At 31.5% G+C, this 21,782-nt stretch overlaps 1 protein-coding gene and 1 long non-coding RNA gene across 2 annotated transcripts; both read left to right on the top strand.

Moving 5' to 3' along the window:
* The first annotated feature begins 528 nt into the window (after positions 1-528).
* On the top strand, positions 529-1,832 carry LOC125865315 (uncharacterized). The gene is made up of 2 exons (XR_007446343.1): positions 529-571; positions 1,573-1,832. It is a non-coding gene; the product is annotated as an uncharacterized LOC125865315 (long non-coding RNA).
* Positions 1,833-7,911: 6,079 nt separating this feature from the next.
* On the top strand, positions 7,912-8,802 carry LOC125863991 (uncharacterized). Its single transcript, XM_049543947.1, has one exon. It carries the CDS (start codon positions 7,912-7,914, stop codon positions 8,800-8,802), a length of 891 nt encoding a protein of 296 aa, XP_049399904.1.
* Positions 8,803-21,782: the final 12,980 nt, after the last annotated feature.

Genomic DNA, 21,782 nt, shown 5'->3' with positions numbered 1-21,782 from the left:
TTTTACAAGCAACTTATTTAATACTACATAATATACACTTATAATACTTGTTGTGTGGAGTTACTTAAATCTTTTTGTCTATGATGTGTAAAATTCAAATTAGAAAAATACTTATTGCTTTCAATCTCCTCTGACATAAAAGGCAAGTAGTATGTATAAAAATGTTTCTTTTCTGTCCATAGTGATAAATCAGTCTGATATGTGGTATATGATGTATCTTTGTTTGCTCGGCAGTGCCTAGAAGTGGCATAATAAGCCATTTGATCTTGTATTCATGGTAACCTAAGTGACATAATTACTATTTGAAATGTGTGATTGAACATATGTTGGTCCTTTGCATATTGTCATCTTATCTTAGTACCAGTTATATCAAGAAATTTGGTGATGATAAAATGAAGTTATAGGAAGGATTAACTTTTTGCAACATTTAGTTTGGGATATTCATTCAAGCAGTTTTATTCTCTTTGTTCATAAGTTTTCCTTATGTCTCTTTCTATTTTTATTTATGTATTTTTTGCACTTCTATTGCAGGTAACTTACTTTTACCAACAGAGATGTACATCTTTATTAGGTATGTGCTTTTTTCACTTTTGTTGCCTTCTAAGGGACAGGGGCGGACCACATAGAGTCCATTGGGTGCTCGAGTGCCCATTAATCTTGTATCGGACTATATATATATATATAGAAATTAAGAAGTATTGATAGAAAATTAACATTGAGCACCCAGTAAACAAGTGTATTGATTGGCCCAATGGCTCATGGTGGGTGCTTAAGGTAGTTTTAGTGTTGCTGAGTCCAAGTTCGAATCTCACTCTCTCAACATGTTTTTTTTTATATATTTTTTGAACTCCTTTAGTGAAAATTTTCTCCGCCACTATTAAGCTAAGAGAGCACCCACAACTTTAAAATCCTCCACCATTGCTTAGGGAGCTATTGGTTCGAGTTACATGGCATTCACTATGTCAATAAAAAAAAACTTTGGGGGATAGATGATAACTGTCGTTGCCTTCTTAGGGGATATTGGTTTGAGTTAAATGGCATCCAACATGTTAATTAAAAAAAAATCTTCGGAAAATAGATGATGCATTTGGCACTCAGGATGAAGTTTTACAACTTGCAAGCAGACTGAGCATCTCTACAACTGTTGGTCTGGCTCATCATGTTGTTATCATCAAATCAATTAAAGTTCGAATATGACAGATGAAATAAGCTGATGTCCTAAATGCATGTCTTCATTTTCCTCGTTCTTCCTCTTAGCTGAAAAAACATATCAGACGTATAGAATTCTTTGGGGGTACATGCAGATTTGTAGGAGCACCTTGACATGATGTAAGATTTGGTAATAGACATTATTTTAATGGTACATGTCAAATAATTCAATCTTACTATACATCTTAATATTGTTATGGATCATTTCAGTAGGTCATTATTTTCTTTCCTTCAAGAACCTATTAACCGTGAGACTGATTCTTATTAACGACCCTTCCTTCCCCATTTATTCCTGGAGCTTTTTGCATATTGTACTTGCATTTTAAAAAAATATATTTTTCTAATAATTTTATACTTTATTAGGTTGCTACTACTCAAGTTGGGTTCTACGGGATGAGAGCTTAATTTCCAACGAGTTCTTAAAGGCACCATTTAATTTTACATTATTGTATTAACATTTCTGATATTTGGAATGTCAAACTTTTTTATATCCTATGAGCTTGGAAGAAACTCATTTGTACTCAATTAAGTACATGATATATTGTACTATTAGACAGCCTTTGGTCGCAATGCTTGGATTAAGAGATATTGGTGCATCTTATTTTTAGATATTGTTTCCAGTGTTTCACAGGTTTCTTTTTGCCGTAAAACTTTTTACTTTTTATTGACATAGTACGCTTATAAGAAACTGAATTCACCATTAGATCTTCCACATGTAATGATACGGTGTTGGTAAGCACGGGCCTCGACCTATCCAGTTATATTTATACAAACTTAAAATGTATGTAATATTAAAATAATAATCATAAAAAAATAACATTAGATCTTAAATTAAACTTATAAAAGGATTATTCTACTCATAATGCTAATGAACTTGAATAAAAATATGTGAATACAAAGGTTAAATAAATAAATAATATATATTATTACCCTTTATATAAGTGACCGTTGGGGAGGATGAACATAGCATCAAATTGTGGTACAAAAGGCCCTGAGGTTTCTTCGCCATTTATTGGATCCTAGCTTTGACAAGCTTTCAATGATAAAATTTGAAATTTCCAAGGTAAAATAAACCTGAAAACTTTTCTTTTTCTCATGTCTGGTACATACTCTATGATATATATCTCTTTTTAGATATTGATCAGTTCATAGATATGTCGATGTGATTACTGTGATAGTATCCCAGGAACCATGCTTGTCATTATTAGACCTCTATTTGAAAGTATGACTTGCAATATATGAAGTAATCAAATAGTTTATATAGCTTTCTTACTCTTAATGCTTTGAATATTGTTTTGAGAAATGGATTTTGGGCCTAACTCAACTCCAAAAGCTAGCTCTTGAGGGAGATAGCCCCAATTCGCACAATTCCATATAAGGAGACCACTCATCTCTTTTTCTATTCGATATGGGACTCTTCAAACTCCCATCTCACATCCAATATTTAATATGGGGGCCAACATCAACAAGAGCCCTGCTTTGATACCATATAAAATTAGGTTTTGGGCTTAACTTATACCTCAAAAGCTAGCTCGAAGGAAGAATTGTTCAAGCCTTGTGAGAATCTCATTAATGGTTAATGTGAGACTTTCTTCATTCTTCAATATAATGAATAGATCTGAGGTAATATTTCCATAACAAAAAATAATGCATTTTCAAATGGAGCAGCATTAGAGTTCTTGTACTTCTTGAAAACATGTTGGTACACAAATGAACCTTCACTACAAGAAAAGACATCTATTGCTACAAAATACATTGTAGCTAAATATGAAATTTTTCGTGGCTAAACACTTTAGCTACATTATTTTCTTTCGTAGCATTCGTAGCAAGATGTAGCGTGGCTAATAGTTAGCTACAGACTTTACATGTTGCGTGGCCAAGGATTTATATATATTGCTATAAAAAAAAATTATTGTAGCTGCATTGGAATAAAAAGTTGCCACGAAAAATATACTTATGGCAAGTAATTTTATTGTTGTGCCATGATAAACAAAATTTGTAGCTATCTTCATATTGTAGCCACACAAGGTTGTATGTAGCAAAAAAAATTAATTTATTTGCCACACAAACTTACATTTTATGGCAAGTGCTATAGCTTAGTCTCGTGGCAATAATGCTCATATTTAGCTATGAAATAAAATATTTATAGCTATAAATTTAAGTACTTGCCACAAACATTTCATATTGTAACTGAGAATTGATACAATTAGCCATGAAATATATAGCATTGAAGCAAAATGAATATTCATTTACTACGAAAAGTAATTCTTTTTAGCTATGCTCTTGGAACGTGGCAATTATAGTAATATATGTAGAGCTACAAATTCAAAATATTATAGCTAAAATTCACACTTTTTTGTTACAGAATATAAATTGTAGCAAAAAAATTTCTTCATTTGCCACGAAAATAAAAAAGTGAAAACATGTTATCATTTGCGTGGCAGTTTTGTATGTTTAGCTACAACTTTAATTTGTTTATAGCAGCTAATTGAAAAATTTGACACACTAGTAATTCATTATTTATGTATGTGCGCATTTATTTTTAACATGAAAATTATAGATAATGATGCCATAATATCTTAAATGGGGTAATAAATATAATATATTAGAGAAAAATAATAAAAGATCAACAATGTCATTTAAAATAGTGAAACATTATTCTACGCAAACATATGAAATGTACTTTTACAAGAGAAAAAAATAATTGTTCATCTCTCCATCACTTAGGTGCTTTCATCACTTCTCCAAAAGCTGCAATAACAATGAAAAATTAAATAAAAAAAGTACAATAAAATATTTACTTTTAAAATAAAATTTAATTGTCAATATATATGTTTTCTTAAAAGAAATCACATAGTATCAAAGCACTAATATAAAAAGATAATATAAAGTACTTACGGTTAGATTTGGATCATTTGATTGTTGACTTTGAGCTGCCATCATCATTTGAAATTTTTCTTCCCATCTTTTACTCAACTCTTCTAACTTATTGTCTGTTTCTTTCTTCATTTCTTCAATTTGTTCCTTCGCTTCCCTTTTAACTTCTTCCACACGCTCATTTGATTCTTTTCTGGTTGATTCTAGCTGTTTTATGAGTTGTACTTTTGTTGGTCTACCACCAAAGTATTCGCTAATACTTTTTCCCGGACCATATGCACGAGGATATCCATTTTTTTCTGTCCCAAGTACTTTTTCGAAGATATCATCATCATTTAAAGAAATTTCTCCTTTTTCTTGTTGTTTTTTAAATTGATCAAATTGATCCTACAATTAAAAAAATAATTAATAAAGATATATGCAAATATATATATATATATATATTTATTTATTTTTTTATACTTTTATTTTTTTTTTGAAAGAAATAAAGAAGGCTAACACAATATTGAACTTACAATGACATCTTGTTGAAAAGCATCAACTTGTTTTCCCTTTTTTCTCTTGCGAGATTCCATAAAAACGTCAACACGAGAAGGAGTTTTTCCATCTTTCTCCTATAAAAATAATTATTATTATCATTCGCAAAATTTAGATAATCTAATATAATTCTTCAAAGTTTAATCTAAATATTATAATATTTACCATTTCATGTCTAAGTCTTGCATAACTTTTGGTTCCAATATATGGAGGTAAGGAACGTTTCGATCTATTTGTCTTGTTTTGCAAACTTCTCTTCTGAGAAAAATATATTAAAAAAAACAATAATTAACATTAGTTTCTATAATAGATTAAAAAACTACTATAACAAATAATAATTTTAAAATCATAAATTAATTTTAATTTAATTACCTGAAAGTCAGCATCACTCCAAAGGTTGACCAAATATTTCCATTCATCCACACCAAAATGTTTGGGCTTATTCCGCAAGCGAAGTTGATAAGTTGATTTTGAATCGAAATACTTTCTTTTCAGTTTGTGTCTATAGTCTCTGTAGAGATCACTCATATGACCAAAAATTGCGTCTCTTTTTCCCTCAGACACATCAAAATTGAATTTTTCCTAACAAAGATACATTCATATATTTATGATCATATGTTCCAATAAATGTTAATTCATACAAAGTTAAAACAAATGTTTTTCTTACCAAAATAATATCCCACATATGATCGATTTTGTCTTGCTCAATCTCTTTCCAACCATTTACTTTTAAAGGACAACAACTTCGACTTCTAACTGTTTGACCCAAAAACCAAATAAATTGGGTTGCATTCTTACCAATAGCTTGAAAATCCTTATCAAATTCTACATTTAGTTTTTCTCCTTCTTGTAAGTTGATTATTTTTGTGCACCGTGTGGGTCCTCTGACTTTTCTTTTCACAATATTAGAACCTAAAATTGAGGATTAAATAGATAATGTCAAGTTAAAATGTTTATAAAAATAAAAAAATTAATAAAAATAAAAATTACCTACTGAATTCGCCAATTCATGTTCTTCCATAATTACTTCGTTGACTTCTTCAGATGTGTTATCTCTAGGATCATGTTCTCCAAGAGAGGTATTCATGACAATATTATAATTTTTTGATAGAATAGGTTCGTATCAAATAATAATTTTTGAAATAATTGATCAAGAATAGATCTGGGTATCGAATTGAGTGAGTCCAAATTATATACAATATTAGTCCATATTAGAACTCGAGTTACATATATATATATATATATATAACTCGAGTTCTAATTTGGACTAATATTGTATTAAGTAAAATAATACAAAGCATATTTAAAAAGAAAATATTGTAGAGATATTATATTGAAAATACAAGTATATATGTTTGTAAAACTGAATCTAATTGAAGAACATTTATAATTACGCTAAAATGTATCATTTTGATAGAATAGGTTCGTATCAAATAATAATTTTTGAAATAATTGATCAAGAATAGATCTAGGTATCGAATTGAGCGAGTCCAAATTATATACAATATTAGTCCAAATTAGAACGTTTTATATATATATATATATACACACACACATATTATCAAAGCGAGTCACACAAGCGAAGTCGAGCCGGTTCAATCTAGCCCGTACTTTGATTGAGTTTTAACCTAGCAAAGGTAAATACAATTGAGGTGAGCCGAGCTCCACTTCTTAAAAGCATAGGTTAGAAACATGGTTAAAACCTTATTTAATTAATTTAGCGTTTGACCATGAGTATTTTTTTTTCAAATAATTTATTCACTTTATTTCGAATTTCTTTTTGACTATAAAGTTATCAAATATAAATTGAAGTTGTATTTGAGGTTTTGAAAAATATCTCAAGAGGTGTTTTTACTTTTTTACTTTTCACGTTTTACTTTTATTTTATTTTTACAAATTAATGAGGGTATAAATTACATCCAAAACCAAAAAAAATAAAAAATCCAAATACTCTCATCAAACAAAACTCCAACTCAAACTTTAGATTCTAAAATTTCAAATAAAGTTAAATATTTTTTTATTTTCATGGACAAAAAATTACATATATTAGTATATGTAACAACTGAAACATATACTCTTTTCATTTCAATTTTTTTGACCTATTTTTTTACGGTCTATTTAAAAAAAATACATTCGACATATTGTTAATATAATTTAAATTCACAAAATTCAAATGTATTTTTAATTTTCTTAAATTTAGCATCAAGTTAAATCAAGTCTAATAAATTAAAATGGAAGGATTATAAAATATTGAATACCAAATAGTATATTATGCAAATTTGACATATACATATCACTAGAAAAAGAAAAATATATGTACAGTTCCTAAAGCCCTAAATCAGTGAATCCCTAAATTCCCAAACTTGTCTCTCAAATTTCAAGGCTCAGCCTCATTCTCGTTTTCTCCTACATCGTCGACATCAAGAGTAAGCTATTCTTCTTTTACTATGTTCAGAGCTTACATACTATAACAACTTCTCTAGCTTTCAGTTCCCTTATTTAGCATGTCTGGGAGCCAACGTCTATTGAAAATAGTCTGTAGTAAGCCATCAAACAGATATTGTGTAAGCTTTTGTATTTGGACAAATTGTTATAGTGTGTAAGCTTTTGTATTTGATCAAATTTACTGTACTATTTGTCTGGGTGGAAAATTATATTAAAAGGGGGGAAAACTTTTGTTCTTGACTCTCTTTAAAAAAAAAAATTGCTTAAAAGACGGAAGGTGTAGATATCCCATTCTTTTTCCGACTAGTTTAATAATCAGGGATTGTTTCCAGTGTGTATATAGTCTTTGTTTATCGCTAGATGTAATAGGGTTGAAGTTTGGGTGGTTTAGAGGATTTTCTTGTTCGTCGTGGAAGCTTATGTTGTCTAGACCTTGGGTAACATAAGTTATATACTATTCTTCAGTTTTGAAATTAAGAGATTCGAGGAAACTTACTTTGCGATTGTCGGAGGTTTGCTCTACTTCTTCCTTCTGTTTTTTGTGCCCAATGATGTAAATCAGTTTCTTGTTCGCTCGTATCATTGTGCTCTGTAACTACTTCTACTTTTTGGTATTGCATTTTACGGAGAGAAAAATCGTGCATAAGCGTATACTTAGTCCTTGACTTGCTTTCCCTCACATATCTGCCAATAGATGCTAGTCAAGAACTAAGACTTCATGAATTTTTAGCATCCATCCGTTCAATCACACAACGTGCTTCTTCCTCTGTACCAGGGACGACATTCCTAATCCATGCTAACAATATATTTCTCTATTTATTTTTCTTTGTAGGAAATTTGAAAATGGACAAGTCTTGTATGCGTTGTACTGACAGATCGAGCGACGTTTACTTAAAAGGAGTTGAGAGTTTTCTTCAATTTGCATTTAAGCAATCAGAACTAGAGGATGAAATTCCTTGTCCTTGTAAGAAATGCAATAACGTTTTCCACAAGTCTAGAGATGAGGTCAAAGAGCATCTAATAATTTTTGGGATGGTTCAAGGATACACACGTTGGCTTTATCATGGAGAATTTGCACCTAAAAAGCAAAATGTTAATCAAGAGGAAAAAGGAAAGAAACCAGGTGTTCCTTCTCAAAAGAAAAGAAAAGAGCGAGGTGATGATATGTTTGAAATGATATATGATGTTGTTGGTCCTGAAATCACAAATGATTCTAGTGGGGTTAAGTATAAACATGGTGATGCTTCAGAATCTACTTCCACATTTTCCAAATTATTGGAGGATGCTGCACAACAACTTTATCCTGGTTGTGAGACATTCTCCAAGTTATCACTAATTGTGGAACTTTTCCAAATCAAGTGTCTTTATGGGTTGAGTGGTAAAGCAGTTGATAGCATACTAAAGTTATTTAAACGAGCACTTCCTTCTGGTGAAACTTTACCAGAGTCATTTTATGAAGCAAAACAAGTGATTAAAAATTTAGGTCTTCATTATGAAAAGATACATGCTTGTGAGAATGATTGTATGTTATTTTGGAAACATAATGCGAAAGCTGAATCCTGCTTGATTTGTGGGGAGTCTAGGTGGAAATCAGTTGAAGGTCAAAAAACTAATGGGGAAACTCAAGGAAAAATTGGGAAAAAAGTTCCTCGAAAAGTGTTACGTTACTTTCCCTTGAAACCAAGATTGCAAAGGTTATTTACATCACTAGAAATAGCTTCAGACATGACATGACATCATGATCGACGTTCAAAAAATGGGGTTCTTAGACATCCAGCAGACTCTGAAGCATGGAAACATTTTGATACATTAAATTCGGGCTTTGCTAGAGATCCTCGTAATGTTAGACTTGGTTTAGCATCTGATAGGATAAATCCTTTTGGTAATTTAAGTGTTTCTCACAGCACTTGGCCAGTGATCACTACTGTCTACAACTTACCCCCTTGGATGTGCATGAAGAAACCATATTGCTTCTTATCTTTGTTGATACCTGTTCCTAAAGCTCCTGGAAATGATATTGATGTATACTTTGAACCATTGATAGATGAGTTACGAGAACTATGGTTTTATGGAGTCGATACATATGATGCTTCCAGAAAAAAGAATTTTTGTATGTGGGCAGCACTCTTATGGACTATAAATGATTTTCCCGCTTATGCCAATTTATCTGGATGGAGTACAAAAGGAGCTTTGGCTTGTCCGTTATGCAACAAAGACACACCATCTACTCGATTAAGGTATGGTCGTAAGTTTTCTTATATGGGTGCTCGTAGATTTTTATCATCTAATCATAAGTGGTGGAGTAATAAACGTGATTTTGATGGAAAAGTAGAAAGAAGATCTGCTCCAGAAGTTCTTTCTGGAAAGGATGTTTTAAACCAATTGCTTACTTTGGAGGACATGAAATTTGGTAAGACTCGGAAAAAACGAAAGTACGAAAAAAGTAAAGGCATTCATAACTGGAGGAAGAAAAGCATCTTTTTCAAGCTTCCTTATTGGAAAAATAATTTAATACGTCATAATTTAGATGTGATGCATATTGAGAAAAATGTGTGCGATAATATCATTGGGACATTATTAGATATTGAAGGAAAAACAAAAGATAATTTGAATGCTCGTCATGATTTGAAGGAAATGGGTATAAGAAGTGAGTTGCATCCAACTCAAAGGGATGGAAGATGGTGTTATCGGGCAGCATGTTATTCTTTATCAGCAGATGAGAAGTCTAAAGTATGCAAGTTCTTGAAAATGATTAAGGTTCCAAATGGTTATTCTTCTAATATATCACGGTGGGTGAAGTCAGAAGATCGTAAAATTTATGGACTGAAGAGTCATGATTCTCATATTCTATTGGAACAATTGCTTCCTCTTGCAATTCGCGGAGTCGTGCCAAATAATGTATATGATGCTATCACTGAGTTAAGTATTTTCTTCAGAGAATTGTGCTCAAAAACATTAAGGGTTGATGTGTTGGACCAACTTGCAACTCAAATTTCGATAACATTGAGCAAATTAGAGAAAATATTTCTACCCGCATTTTTTGATGTTATGGTACACTTAGTCATTCATCTTCCAAGAGAGGCTAAACTTGGTGGACCTGTACAATAGAGGTGGATGTACCCAATTGAGCGGTATGTTTTTAATTTATAATTTTGTTTTAATTTTATGTGGTTTGTTAATTTATCATTCTAATTTGAGTGGTATCTTGTTATGTCTTGCAGATTTTTACACACATTGAAATGTTATGTTCGTAATAGAAATCAACCTGAAGGATCTATTGCAGAAGGGTATATTGTTAAAGAAAGTATAATATTTTTTTCAAGGTACTTACCTGGAAATGTGAAAGGATATGATCGAATGGATAAGAATTATGAAGATGATCGTATTAAGACATATAGTGGATTATCCGTATTTGAAAGAAAAGGTTCTCCTTTATTAAGAGATGCATCCAGAAATCTTGAAGAGTTAGAGAGAAAACAAGCTCATCTTTATGTTTTAAGAAATTGCGAAGAAGTGCAGCCATTTTTACGGTATGTTTTTTATTGCATTCGCTAATTTACTATATTAGATCCCGAGTCTAAGTTAACAATGGAATATATTATGGACAGAAAGACAATTTTATAAAGGAATATGACAGTAGTAAAATTTGGGGTAAATATCACATTTAGTGCTAACAGCATACAATACTATTAGGATTGAAAGGTGATTTGATCTCTGGTTGTATAACTCTCTGCAAGTAGCTCAAGTGTTGTTCCTTTGGCATTCTGCATTTTATTCAATGTCATACTCCCACTAGCGTCAACTACGTATCTCACCTGAAAGACAAATCATTGAGAATAAGATTTAGTCAATACTTTGTCTACTTAGCTACATCCTTCAGTACACTTCTCAAATATCATAAACATGGTTCTAGATAGAGCGGTTGCTCATTAACCACAAGAATGCTATCAAATATTGAGATTTATGTAACAAGTAAGGATAGTTAAAGAATGTTTTTTGTTAATTATTATACCATAAGGATGTACCCTAAGTTTTGGTTATACTTGAAGGATGATTTTATCCCAAAACTCTTATCCGGATTGACCTTTCTAATCATCTGACCACACAAATCCAACACCATATCTCCCTTTCCCTGCATTTTCAATTCACTTAGCATGGTACATCATGAAATTATGTTCTTTCAATGCATCAGATTGATCAAGGCTGCCACATTTAGCACATATATTAATCAAGGCTATTGCCACCAAATATATATAGTTTCTAAGCAATCAAGACCTGCGTAATTTAAGATTATATTTTTTCCTAAAAGTTGATCAATTTTTGTTTCTAAGTCAGATAATTAAAAAATTTCAGTCTTCAATTGGATTCAAGATGAGTAATGGAGATATGTGTCTTCTGGACAGTGCCACAACTCATACGATAGAGAAAGAAATATTTCTCTTATTTGGTTATGAAAAAAACATATGTTAATACAATATCGGGTAGTACAAAATTGATTGAAGGCTCTAGAAGAGCGGTCTTATTACTACATGAAGAAACATCATTGGTAATTGATAATGCATTGTATGGTAGTAAGTCTCAAAGGTTATTCGCCAAAAATGGCTATCATGTTGAGATGCAAATGAAGAAAAGGTGGAATACCTTTATATTACTACAATAAATACAGAGAAGAAAACTGTGCTTGAAAAATTGTCTGCAATTTCTTCTAGGTTGTACCAAACAAATATTGGTACAGTTGAATCACGTGCCGCAGTAAACAAAAGGTTTACTTTTTCTAATGATTTTATCATTTGGCATGACCAGTGTTTTGAAAGTCTTGCCTTAGGCGACAAGGCGGGGCATCGCCGCCAATCTCCAGCGAGGCGAGGCAATTTTAGAAAGGCGAGTAATGGTGACCGAAAGGTGAAAGGAGACAAGATGTGGCGAGGCGATAGACGTCACCTTTTCATTTTTTTAAAGGTCTGATTTATTAATTGAAAGCCAAAATTAGGATTTTTCTTGGGTATTTTTGCAAACCTTCACCTTCGCAAGTCGCGACCTCTTCTCCTCAGTTTTTCGCGATTCACGACCTCTTCTCTTTCGCGACTACTTCTCAACTCAGGTACGAGACCTTTTTTTTTCTTCTTCTTTAGTTCTTCTCTTCTTCTTCTATTCTTCTATTCTTCTATTCTAGTTTTTCTCTTCTTTTCTTTTTCTTCTCTACTCTGTTTTTCACTAGTGAGTGACTGAGACTGTGCTCTGTTTTTCAGTGGTACTGTGGTAGTGACTAGTGAGTGCTCTGCTATGTTGTAGTGCTCACTGCAATCTGCAATCTGCCTATAATTTAATCCTTCTATAATTGTTTTTTTCCTACCTAATTTATTTTTATACCAATTAGTATAATATTTATTTGTCTACAAATAGTGAATTCAATGGTGTGGGATGCTAACAAAAAGAGGGACATTGGATGGAATTATGGTACTCAAGGACCAACAAAAGATTCAATTATATGTATTTTTTGTAATGTACTCTTAATGGCGGTATTACTCGACACAAGCAATATTTAATGGGTTAAAACAAAAATGTAAAATACTGTCCAACTTGTCCGTCGAAGGTTAGAGAAGAAATAAGGTTTTATATGACAAATAAAATCGCCAGTAATCTAAAATTTCAAGTGAGGCCACCAGAAAAATTTGTTAATATTGATGATGATGATGATATAGATGAATATGCTGAAATGTTGCCTCTTCCCTCCAAAATTCAAAATATGTCTTCTAGTGGAAGTGCATCATCCAGTGCGCGGAATGTGAAGAAAGGCCCAATGAATCTCTATTTTCCACAAAAATCACAACAAAAAGAAGGCTTTAAAAAGGAAGCAGGAGCAGGAATTGATGAAACCAAGAAAATTTTAAGAGAGCGTGCGGTAAATGCTTTTGCATTATGGATGTATGATGCGGGGCTTCCTTTTAATTGTGTTAATTACAATTCATTTGATAAATTCATTGAGGCAGTAGGACAACATGGCCCCGGAATGAAGCCTCCTACATTCCATGAAGTTAGAATTACTCACCTAAAAAAAGAGGTGAAGAAAGTGGAATAAATTGTTAATGAGCATAAAGTGCAATGGACAATATTTAATACACATTAGCTACTAATTACTATAATATTACTTTAACAGTTGTAAGAAGGCCGTCAAAATCCATTCTTACATTAGTCAAAGGTTGTTGTTGTTAAACTTGATGAGAAAATTCACCAATCAAAGAAATTTGGTGAAACCGGCCAAGACAAGATTTGCAAAGGCCTTCTTAACTTTGAGAGCTATGTACAAACAACAGAAAAACTTGAGAATTCTAGTCCTCTCAACCAAATGGACTTCAAGTAAATTTCTCAAAGAAAAATTTGGGGAAAGAAGTTGCCAACCTTCTTATTTCTGCCCACTTTTGAAATGATGTTGTTTGGGAACTTAGAGTTTGTCATCCTTTGACAACAGTGCTTCGTTTGGTGGATGGGGAGCAAAAACCACCAATGGGCTATATTTATGAAGAAATGGATAGAGTCAAAAAAACTATTGAGCGAGGTTTTGGTGGAGTTAAGAAGCAATATGAGAAAGTGTTTGAAATTATTTATGCAAGGTGGTCAGACCAATTCTATCGGCCTTTGCATTTTGCATGCCATATTTTGAACCCAAGATTGCTTTATAAATCTCATAACGACGGAACTATACATCCTAGTCTATGGAAGGATTATCATGTGTTGAGAAGATGAACCCCGATATAGCAATACTAGATTTACTAGTCGTTGAGCTTCCCAAGTACAAAATGGCACATGGACTATTTGGTTGTGGTCAGGCTTAGAGATCCAAAGACTCAAGGTTACTGGGTAAGTGAGTTGATTTAGCTCTTTATAGTTTATACTTTATGATATCGCTTTACTTAAATTATTTTACTTATTTATACTCATTAACCTTTAAATTTATTTTTTTATAGTTAAATGGTGGTCACAATTTGATAGTCAAACTCTAAAATTGTAAAAGTTTGCCATGAAAGTATTAAGTCTAACTTGTAGCTCATCTGGAAGCGAAATTGGAGTGTGTTTGAGCACGTAATAAGATATTTTATATCTTAATTTCCATATTATATTATTATTAGTATCTTTTAGTTAAAATCTATAACTTATGCACAGATTCAATTCAAAAAGAGAAATAGGCTTGCACTATCACATCTCAATGATCTAGTGTACATTAAGTACAGTAACATTGAAACGTGGTTATGATGCTTGTGATACCATTGATCCAATTCTCTTGGTTAATATTGATGAGTCAAATGAATGGTTAGTTAGATACCCCGAAGATCAAGAATATGAACTAGTATATGAGGAAGGTGATCTTACTTGGGGTAGTGTTGCTACAACAATTGGAGCCGATGAGAGTATCTATCATCTTAGGGGAATTTCTTCAATATCAAGAGCACATGACAAGGGAAAAAGAGTACAAACTATATCTACAAGTTTAAGTAGGACTCAAACACTAATTGATGAAGAATTCGAAGAGGAAGAAGATGAGGATCAATATAATCATGATGAAGAGGATGTTGATTTTCAAGATTTGAATAATCTTGTAGAACAATAGACTTTTAGAGTTCTAATATTACTTGTCAATTGTCTTGTGAATTATTGAGTCATTCATGTTCTAGACTTTTAGTAGTTTTTGAATTGAAATATTTGCTAATATATTTTATTGCTATTAAGATTTTGAATTTTTATATATGAAATTCAAATTTTAAATTTTTGGTATTAATTGGGGCCTTAATTCAAATCAGTGAGCGCGTCGCCGCTCGCCGCTTACCTCGCCTAGTGGAGAAGCAGATCCTTGTCACCTTTTATCGTCTTTCGCCATCCAAAATACTGGGCATGACCAATTCAGCCATCCCGGTTTTAATCTGATGCGCATAATAATTGAGAATTCACATGGGCATACTTTGAAGAACCAAAATGTTCTTCAATCAAAGGAATTCTCTTGTGTTGCTTGTTCTTAGTGAAAGTTGATTATCAAACCATCAACAACTAATATTGGGGTGGAATCCCCTGTATTTCTGGAACAGATACAAGGTGATATATGTGGACCCACTCACCTTGCATGTGGACCATTTAAATATTATATGATCTTGATAGATACATCGATAAGATGATCACATGTGTGCTTATTATCAACTCGTAATACAGCTTTTGTGAGGTTGTTGACTCAAATAATAAGGTTAAAAGTGCAATTTTCAAATTATGCAATAAAGACAGTTCTTCTTGATAATGTGGTGAGTTTACATCTCAAGCATTTAATGATTATTGTTTGTCCACTGGAATAACAATCGAACATCTTATTGCACATGTTCATACTCAAAATGGTCTATGAGAGTCATTGATTAAACATCTCCAATTGATAGCTAAACCACTATTGATGAGAACAACGTTGTCTATTTCAATATGGGGGAATGCTATTTTGCATGCAACAACACTTGTGAACATAAGGCCAACCAGTTATCATGATAGCTCCCCATTGCAATTAGTTTTTGGTCAGGAGTCAAATACTTTTCATCTTAGAATCTTTGATTGTGCGGTATATGTTCCAATTGCTCCACCACAACACACAAAGATGAATCCCTAAAGAAGGTTGGGGATATATGTTGGGTATGAATCTCGTTCTATTATAAAATATTTGGAACCTAAAACTGAAGATTTATTTACAGCAAGATTTGTTGATTGTAATATTGATGAATCAATATACCCAACATTAGGGGAAAAACAAAAGTAGTTGGAAAATGAGATAGATTAAAATGCATTTTCACTGTCTTATTTAGTTCCTCGAACAAATCAATGTGAGCAAGAAGTTCAAAAGATGATTTATTTATAAAATATTGCAAATCAGTTGTCGGATGCATTTACTAACCTTCCACGGGTTACTAAATCATATATCCCAGCTGCTAATGCTCAAGTTCGAATTGATGTCCCAATAGGACAAAATGTTAAGGCAAATGATTCTGGACCACACTTAAAATGTGGTAGACCAATTGGTTCCAAGGATGAAAATTCTCGAAAAAGGAAAGGAATAAATGATAAGATGATCATAATATGGAGACAATTGCTCATGAAGAGCTCCAAGAAAGAATAAATGATGATACCACTGAGAAGATCCATGTACCTGAAAATAATGACAATGAAGAAATCTCAATAAATTATGTCTCGACAAGAAAAAGGTGGAATCGAAATAATATTGTGGTGGATAATATTTTTGCCTATAATATTACAGTTGAAACAATGCAACAAGATGAGGATTTGAAATCAAAATTTGTTAATGAATGTAGACAGAGAAATGATTGGTCAAATTAGAAGGAAACAATTCAAACAAAATTGTCTTCACTTGAAAAACATGAATTTTTTGGACCAATAGTCCGAACACCTGAAGGTATCAAGCTAATAGGGTACAAATGTGTTTTTATGCGAAAGCGCAATGAAAATGGTAATGTCATAAGATATAAAGCACAACTTGTGGCAAAAGGATTTTCGCAAAGGCCTAGCATTGATTATGAGGAGACATATTCTCCTATGGTAGATGCAATTACCTTCAAGTATCTAATAAATATGATAGTTCATGAAAATCTTGAAATGCATCGAATAGATGTTGTTACAACCTATTTAAATGGCTCACTGGACCATGATATATTTATGAAAATTCCCGAAGCACTCAAAATGTTGAAGCATATAAAATCTCAAAATGAACATGTTCAATAAAGCTTTAGAAATTCTTATATGGATTGAAACAATCTTGACGAATGTAGTATAATCGTCTTAGCGAATATTTGCTAAAAGAAGAGTATAAGAATGACCTTATTTGTCCTTGTATTTTTATACAAAGGTCAAAATCTGCATTTGTAATAATATCTGTTTATGTTGATGACTTGAATATCATTGTAACTTCTAAAGAGCTTTCAAAAGTTGTTGTGTGTTTGAAGAAAGAATTTGAAATGAAAGATCTTGGTAAGACAAATTTTTTTTGTCTTAGCCTTCAGATTGAACATTTTACAACTGTAGTATTCATCCATCAATCAATATATACTGAAAAAGGTGTAGAAGCGATTTTACATGGATAAATCATACCCATTAAGTACCTCTATGGTTGTGTGATCTCTTGATATAAATAAAGATTCATTTTGACCTCAAAAAAGGATGAAAAGTTTCTTGGTGATGAAACTCCATATCTCAGTGCTATTAGAGCACTAATGTACCTTGCTACAATACTCGACCATATATTTGTTTCACGGTAAGTTTATTGGCAAGATTCAGCTAATGTCCAACAAGAAGACATTGGAAAGGTGTTAAGCATATATTCAGATATCTTTAAGGAATAATTGATATGAGATTGTAGTATTCTAGTACATTCACGTCAAAATTGATCAGTTATGCAGATGCATGATATTTGTCTGACCCACATAAAGCTCGATCTTAGACAGGTTATTTATTCTCATATGGAGGTACAACTATATCATGTCGTTCGATGAAGAAAACAATAATTGCTACTTCTTCAAATCATGCAGAGATAATAACCATTCATGATGCCAGTCAAGAGTTTGTATCTTTGAGATCAATGACTCAACACATTTTGCATTATGTGGTCTTTCTGTGCAAACAAAGATTCCAACAATATTGTATAAAGATAATGTTGCTTGCATAACTCAATTAAAGGGAGGATCTATCAAAGGAGATTGAACAAATCATAGTTCACCTAAGTTCTTTTTCACACATAATCTTCAATAAAGTGGTGAGATAAATATTCAACAGATTTGTCCGAGTGATAATCTTGCAGATTTATTCACTAAGGCATTGTCAACGTCAATATTTGAGAAACTAAGAGATAAGATTGGAATGTGTCATGTCCGAGATATCAAATAAAGTTTTCATCAGAGGGAGTAAAATACGCGTTGGACTCTTTTTTCCTTAACGACTACTAAAAAATTGCCAAAAAATGATGGACATAAAAGTGACGGACTGCGTCGCTCCAAAACGCGAAGCCATTTGCCACACTGACCGTCGCATTTTAATAAAAATAATTATTTTTAAAATTATTATACAAAAAGCGACGGACGGCATCTCTTAGTCTATCAATTTTTTTTCTCAGATTTTTGCACTAAATATATATATATAAGTAATAATTATTTATTTAATATATATAGAGACACTATTTGTCGCTTTTTAATTTATTAGTTAGTTTTTTTAAAAAGCGACAGACGGCATCTCTTAATGCGTCGCTTTTTGGTCAAAATATTTGGTCAAACATTTTTAAAAAGTGACGGACAGTGTCTCTTAGTCCGTCGCTTTTTAGTCAAAATTTTGGTCAAATATTTTTAAAAAAGCGACAGACAAAGAGACGTTGTCCATTGCTTTTTTAAAATTATATTGAACCAAAAAGCGGGTTTTCCCCCATTTTTCCATCTCTCTCTTCTCTCTTCTCTCCCTTCTCTCTAAAACCAAATCATTGCGCCGCTGCCCCACGCCGCCCTAATCTCCTTGTGCATTAGTACCGTCGCTGCCTTGCCCTGTCGGCACCGCCACCTGTCGTCCCCACTCCCTTTTTTCCTTAGCTTGTTAAGGTTAGGGTTTAATTTTGTTTTTTTCAATTCTAGTAATATTTGATTTGTTATAAATTAGTATATTGTTTTAGTTTGATGAATTGTGTTATTCAATTGTTAATTTGTATATTTGATTATTTTTAGTTAGGTAGAGAATTAGGAATTTTTGCTTTTAGGGCTTTCTTCTAAATTGGTTTTTTTAAAAAATATGATTGTGAATTGAGTATTAGAAGATAGAACTAACAAATAATTAGAAGTTAGAAGTTATAAAGTTAGAAGTTAGATTAGTTGCATTTTCCAACTTTGAAATTCTTGAATTTAGTATGTTTGACGGTTGAAGTTAGAAAAACATACAATTGTATATGAAAGTTAGATTACTTTGAAGTTAGAAAAATATTGGATAGTATATGAAAGTTGAAATTAGATTAGTTGAATTTTCCAACTTAGAAGTTCTTGAATTTAGTAAGTTTGAAAGTTGAAGTTAGAAAAATTGGGGAGTTTTAAATATGATTGTAAATTAAGTATTAGAAGTTAGAACTAACCAATAATTAGAAGCTAGCTAGAAGTTAGAGATTAGTTGAATTTTTCAATTCTTCATTGTATTTGTGCTTATATGTATTATATTGTTGTTGAAAATTGGGTTACTTGAATTATATTCTTGAACTTAGAAATTCTTGAACTTGGAAATTCTTGAACTTAGAAATTCTAGAAATTAGATATGAACTTGAATTTTTGTAGGATTTTAGAACTTTAATTAGGTTGTGAACTTTAGAAATCTTGAATTATTGTAGGATTTTAGAACTTTAGAAATCTTGAATTATTGTGGGATTTTATAACTTTAAGTTGTGAACTTTAGAAGTCTTGAATTATTGTAGGATTTTAAACTTTAGGTTGTGAACTTTAGAAATCTTGAATTATTGTAGAATTTTAGAAATTTAGGTTGTGAACTTTAGAAATCTTAAATTATTGTGGAATTTTAGAACTTTAAGTTGTGAACTTTAGAAATCTTGAATTATTGCAGGATTTCAAACTTTAGGTTGTGAACTTTAGAAATCTTGAATTATTGTATTTAGAACTTTATAAGATTGTAAACGTTAACAATCTTGAATTATTGTAGGATTTTAGAACTTTAGGTTGTGAACTTTAGAAATCTTGAATTATTGTAGGATTTTAAAACTTAAAGTTATGAACTTTAGAAAAGTTGAATTTTTGTAGGATTTTAGAACTTTATAAGATTGTGAACGTTAGAAATCTTGAATTATTGCAGGATTTTAGAACTTTAAATTGTGAACTTTAGAGAACTTGAATTTTTGTAGGATTTTAGAACTTTAGGTTGTGAAACGTTAGAAATCTTGAATTATTGTAGAATTTTAGAACTTTAAGTTATGAATTTTAGAAAACTTGATTTTTTGTAGTATTTTAGAACTTAGTTGTGAACTTTAGAGAACTTGAATTATTGTGGGATTTTAGAACTTTAGGTTGTGAACTTTAGAAATCTTGAATTATTTTAGGATTTTAGAACTTTAGGTTGTGAACTTTAGAAATCTTGAATTATTGTGGAATTTTAGAACTTTAAGTTGTGAACTTTAGAAATCTTGAATTATAGTAGGATTTTAAACTTTACGTTGTGAACTTTAAAAATCTTGATTTATAGAATTTATGAACTAATTAATAGGTTGAACTTTAGAAATCTTGATAAAATATAGTCTTTATGTTAAGTTAAGTTTGTTGTTTTATATTTTGTGTAGCTTATTTATAATGTTTTGTGTTTGATTGGGGCTAAACTGTTTTGAATTGCTTTTGCAGGTGGGCAATAGAAACTGATAGTTTCTGCTGTCAAAAAAATTGCAGAAAAAGCGACGGACATGGGCCTTTAGTCCGTCACTTTTTTAAATTTTATTTTTTCAAAAATTCAGAAAAGCAACTGACAGGGTCATTTAGTTCGTCGCTTTTCTGGATTTTTCAAATTTTTATTTCCAAAAAAGCGACGGACGGCGTCTCATTGTCTGTCGCTTTTCAAGATTCTAAAAAAAATTAAAAATTAATTAAAGCGACAGACTTCGTCTCTTTTTTAAAATTTTTTAAAAAAACATAAAAATAAAAAAAGCGACGGACGGCGTCACATTCTTCCAAAAAAATAATTTAAACAAAAGCGATGCAATCCGTCGCTTTTGGAAAAACATCAAGCCAAAAAGCGACGAGATTGACTGCGTCGCTTTTTTCCGTCTCTTTTTGGCAGTTTTTTAGTAGTGAATCAAGGTTTATTCCCATTGAATTTTCCTGGAAAGGTTTTTAATAAAGCAACATTCAAGGCGTATTACAAGATATGTGTACTTTTTTTTCCTTCACTAGGCTTTTTGCCATTAAATTTTTCCTAGTAAGATTTTAACAAGCCACATTATCTATAAACATCCAACAGTGAGTGTTACAAATCCATTTAATTGTGGATGATTCTTTTCATCAGCAACCTAACGTAGTGTATCTATTTAGTGTAAGTCTTAAAGATGTACTAACGTATTTGGCGTAAGGTTGTAAACGGATGATTTCTACATCCTATAAAAGGGTATTCTTCACCTTAGTGAAAGACACACTGAAAGATATAAAATTATACTCTCTACTTTATATTTTCCATTACCATTTATCTTCCTTTCTTATTTAGTATTTTTGTATTTTCCTCTCTTTACGACATTTCTCTTTTTATTGGCATGCCACATCACATTTAACTTTCTTTTAAAACAATACATTTCTTTATTAACCCATCGCCTCATTTAATCCAACCATATTTTAGATTTGGTAAAAAGCTAATACAAAGACAAGACTTTTTTCTAGCCTACTCTATGGTTTTGAGGGTCGAACCATTCAAATATTTTATATCTTGTAGGGGACTAGAGGCAGCACTAAATGATGTTGAGAAATAATTTAAATATAGAGATACGTCTACTAGTACACATAAGTTTGTGTGTGATAGTTTGTGTAGTTGTGTCTATAATTTTAATTTCATAAGTTTTAAATTTTATTATAATAATTTTAAATATAATATTTGCAGAATCTTGTACTCAGATTCTAGCTTCGTCTGTGATCATGATGAATTTCTTTCAAGATCTCTTGAACTTCAATTTT

Source organism: Solanum stenotomum, chromosome 5 (assembly GCF_019186545.1).
Source record: "Solanum stenotomum isolate F172 chromosome 5, ASM1918654v1, whole genome shotgun sequence".
NCBI lineage: Eukaryota > Viridiplantae > Streptophyta > Magnoliopsida > Solanales > Solanaceae > Solanum > Solanum stenotomum.
The sequence above is the reverse complement of the archived record's forward strand: the minus strand, read 5'-3'. Positions and strand labels throughout refer to the sequence as shown.

What these genes read in the sequence shown, in the direction of transcription:
- LOC125863991 (XM_049543947.1), top strand. Translation starts at nt 7,912, where the DNA reads ATGGACAAGTCTTGTATGCGTTGTACTGACAGATCGAGCGACGTTTAC.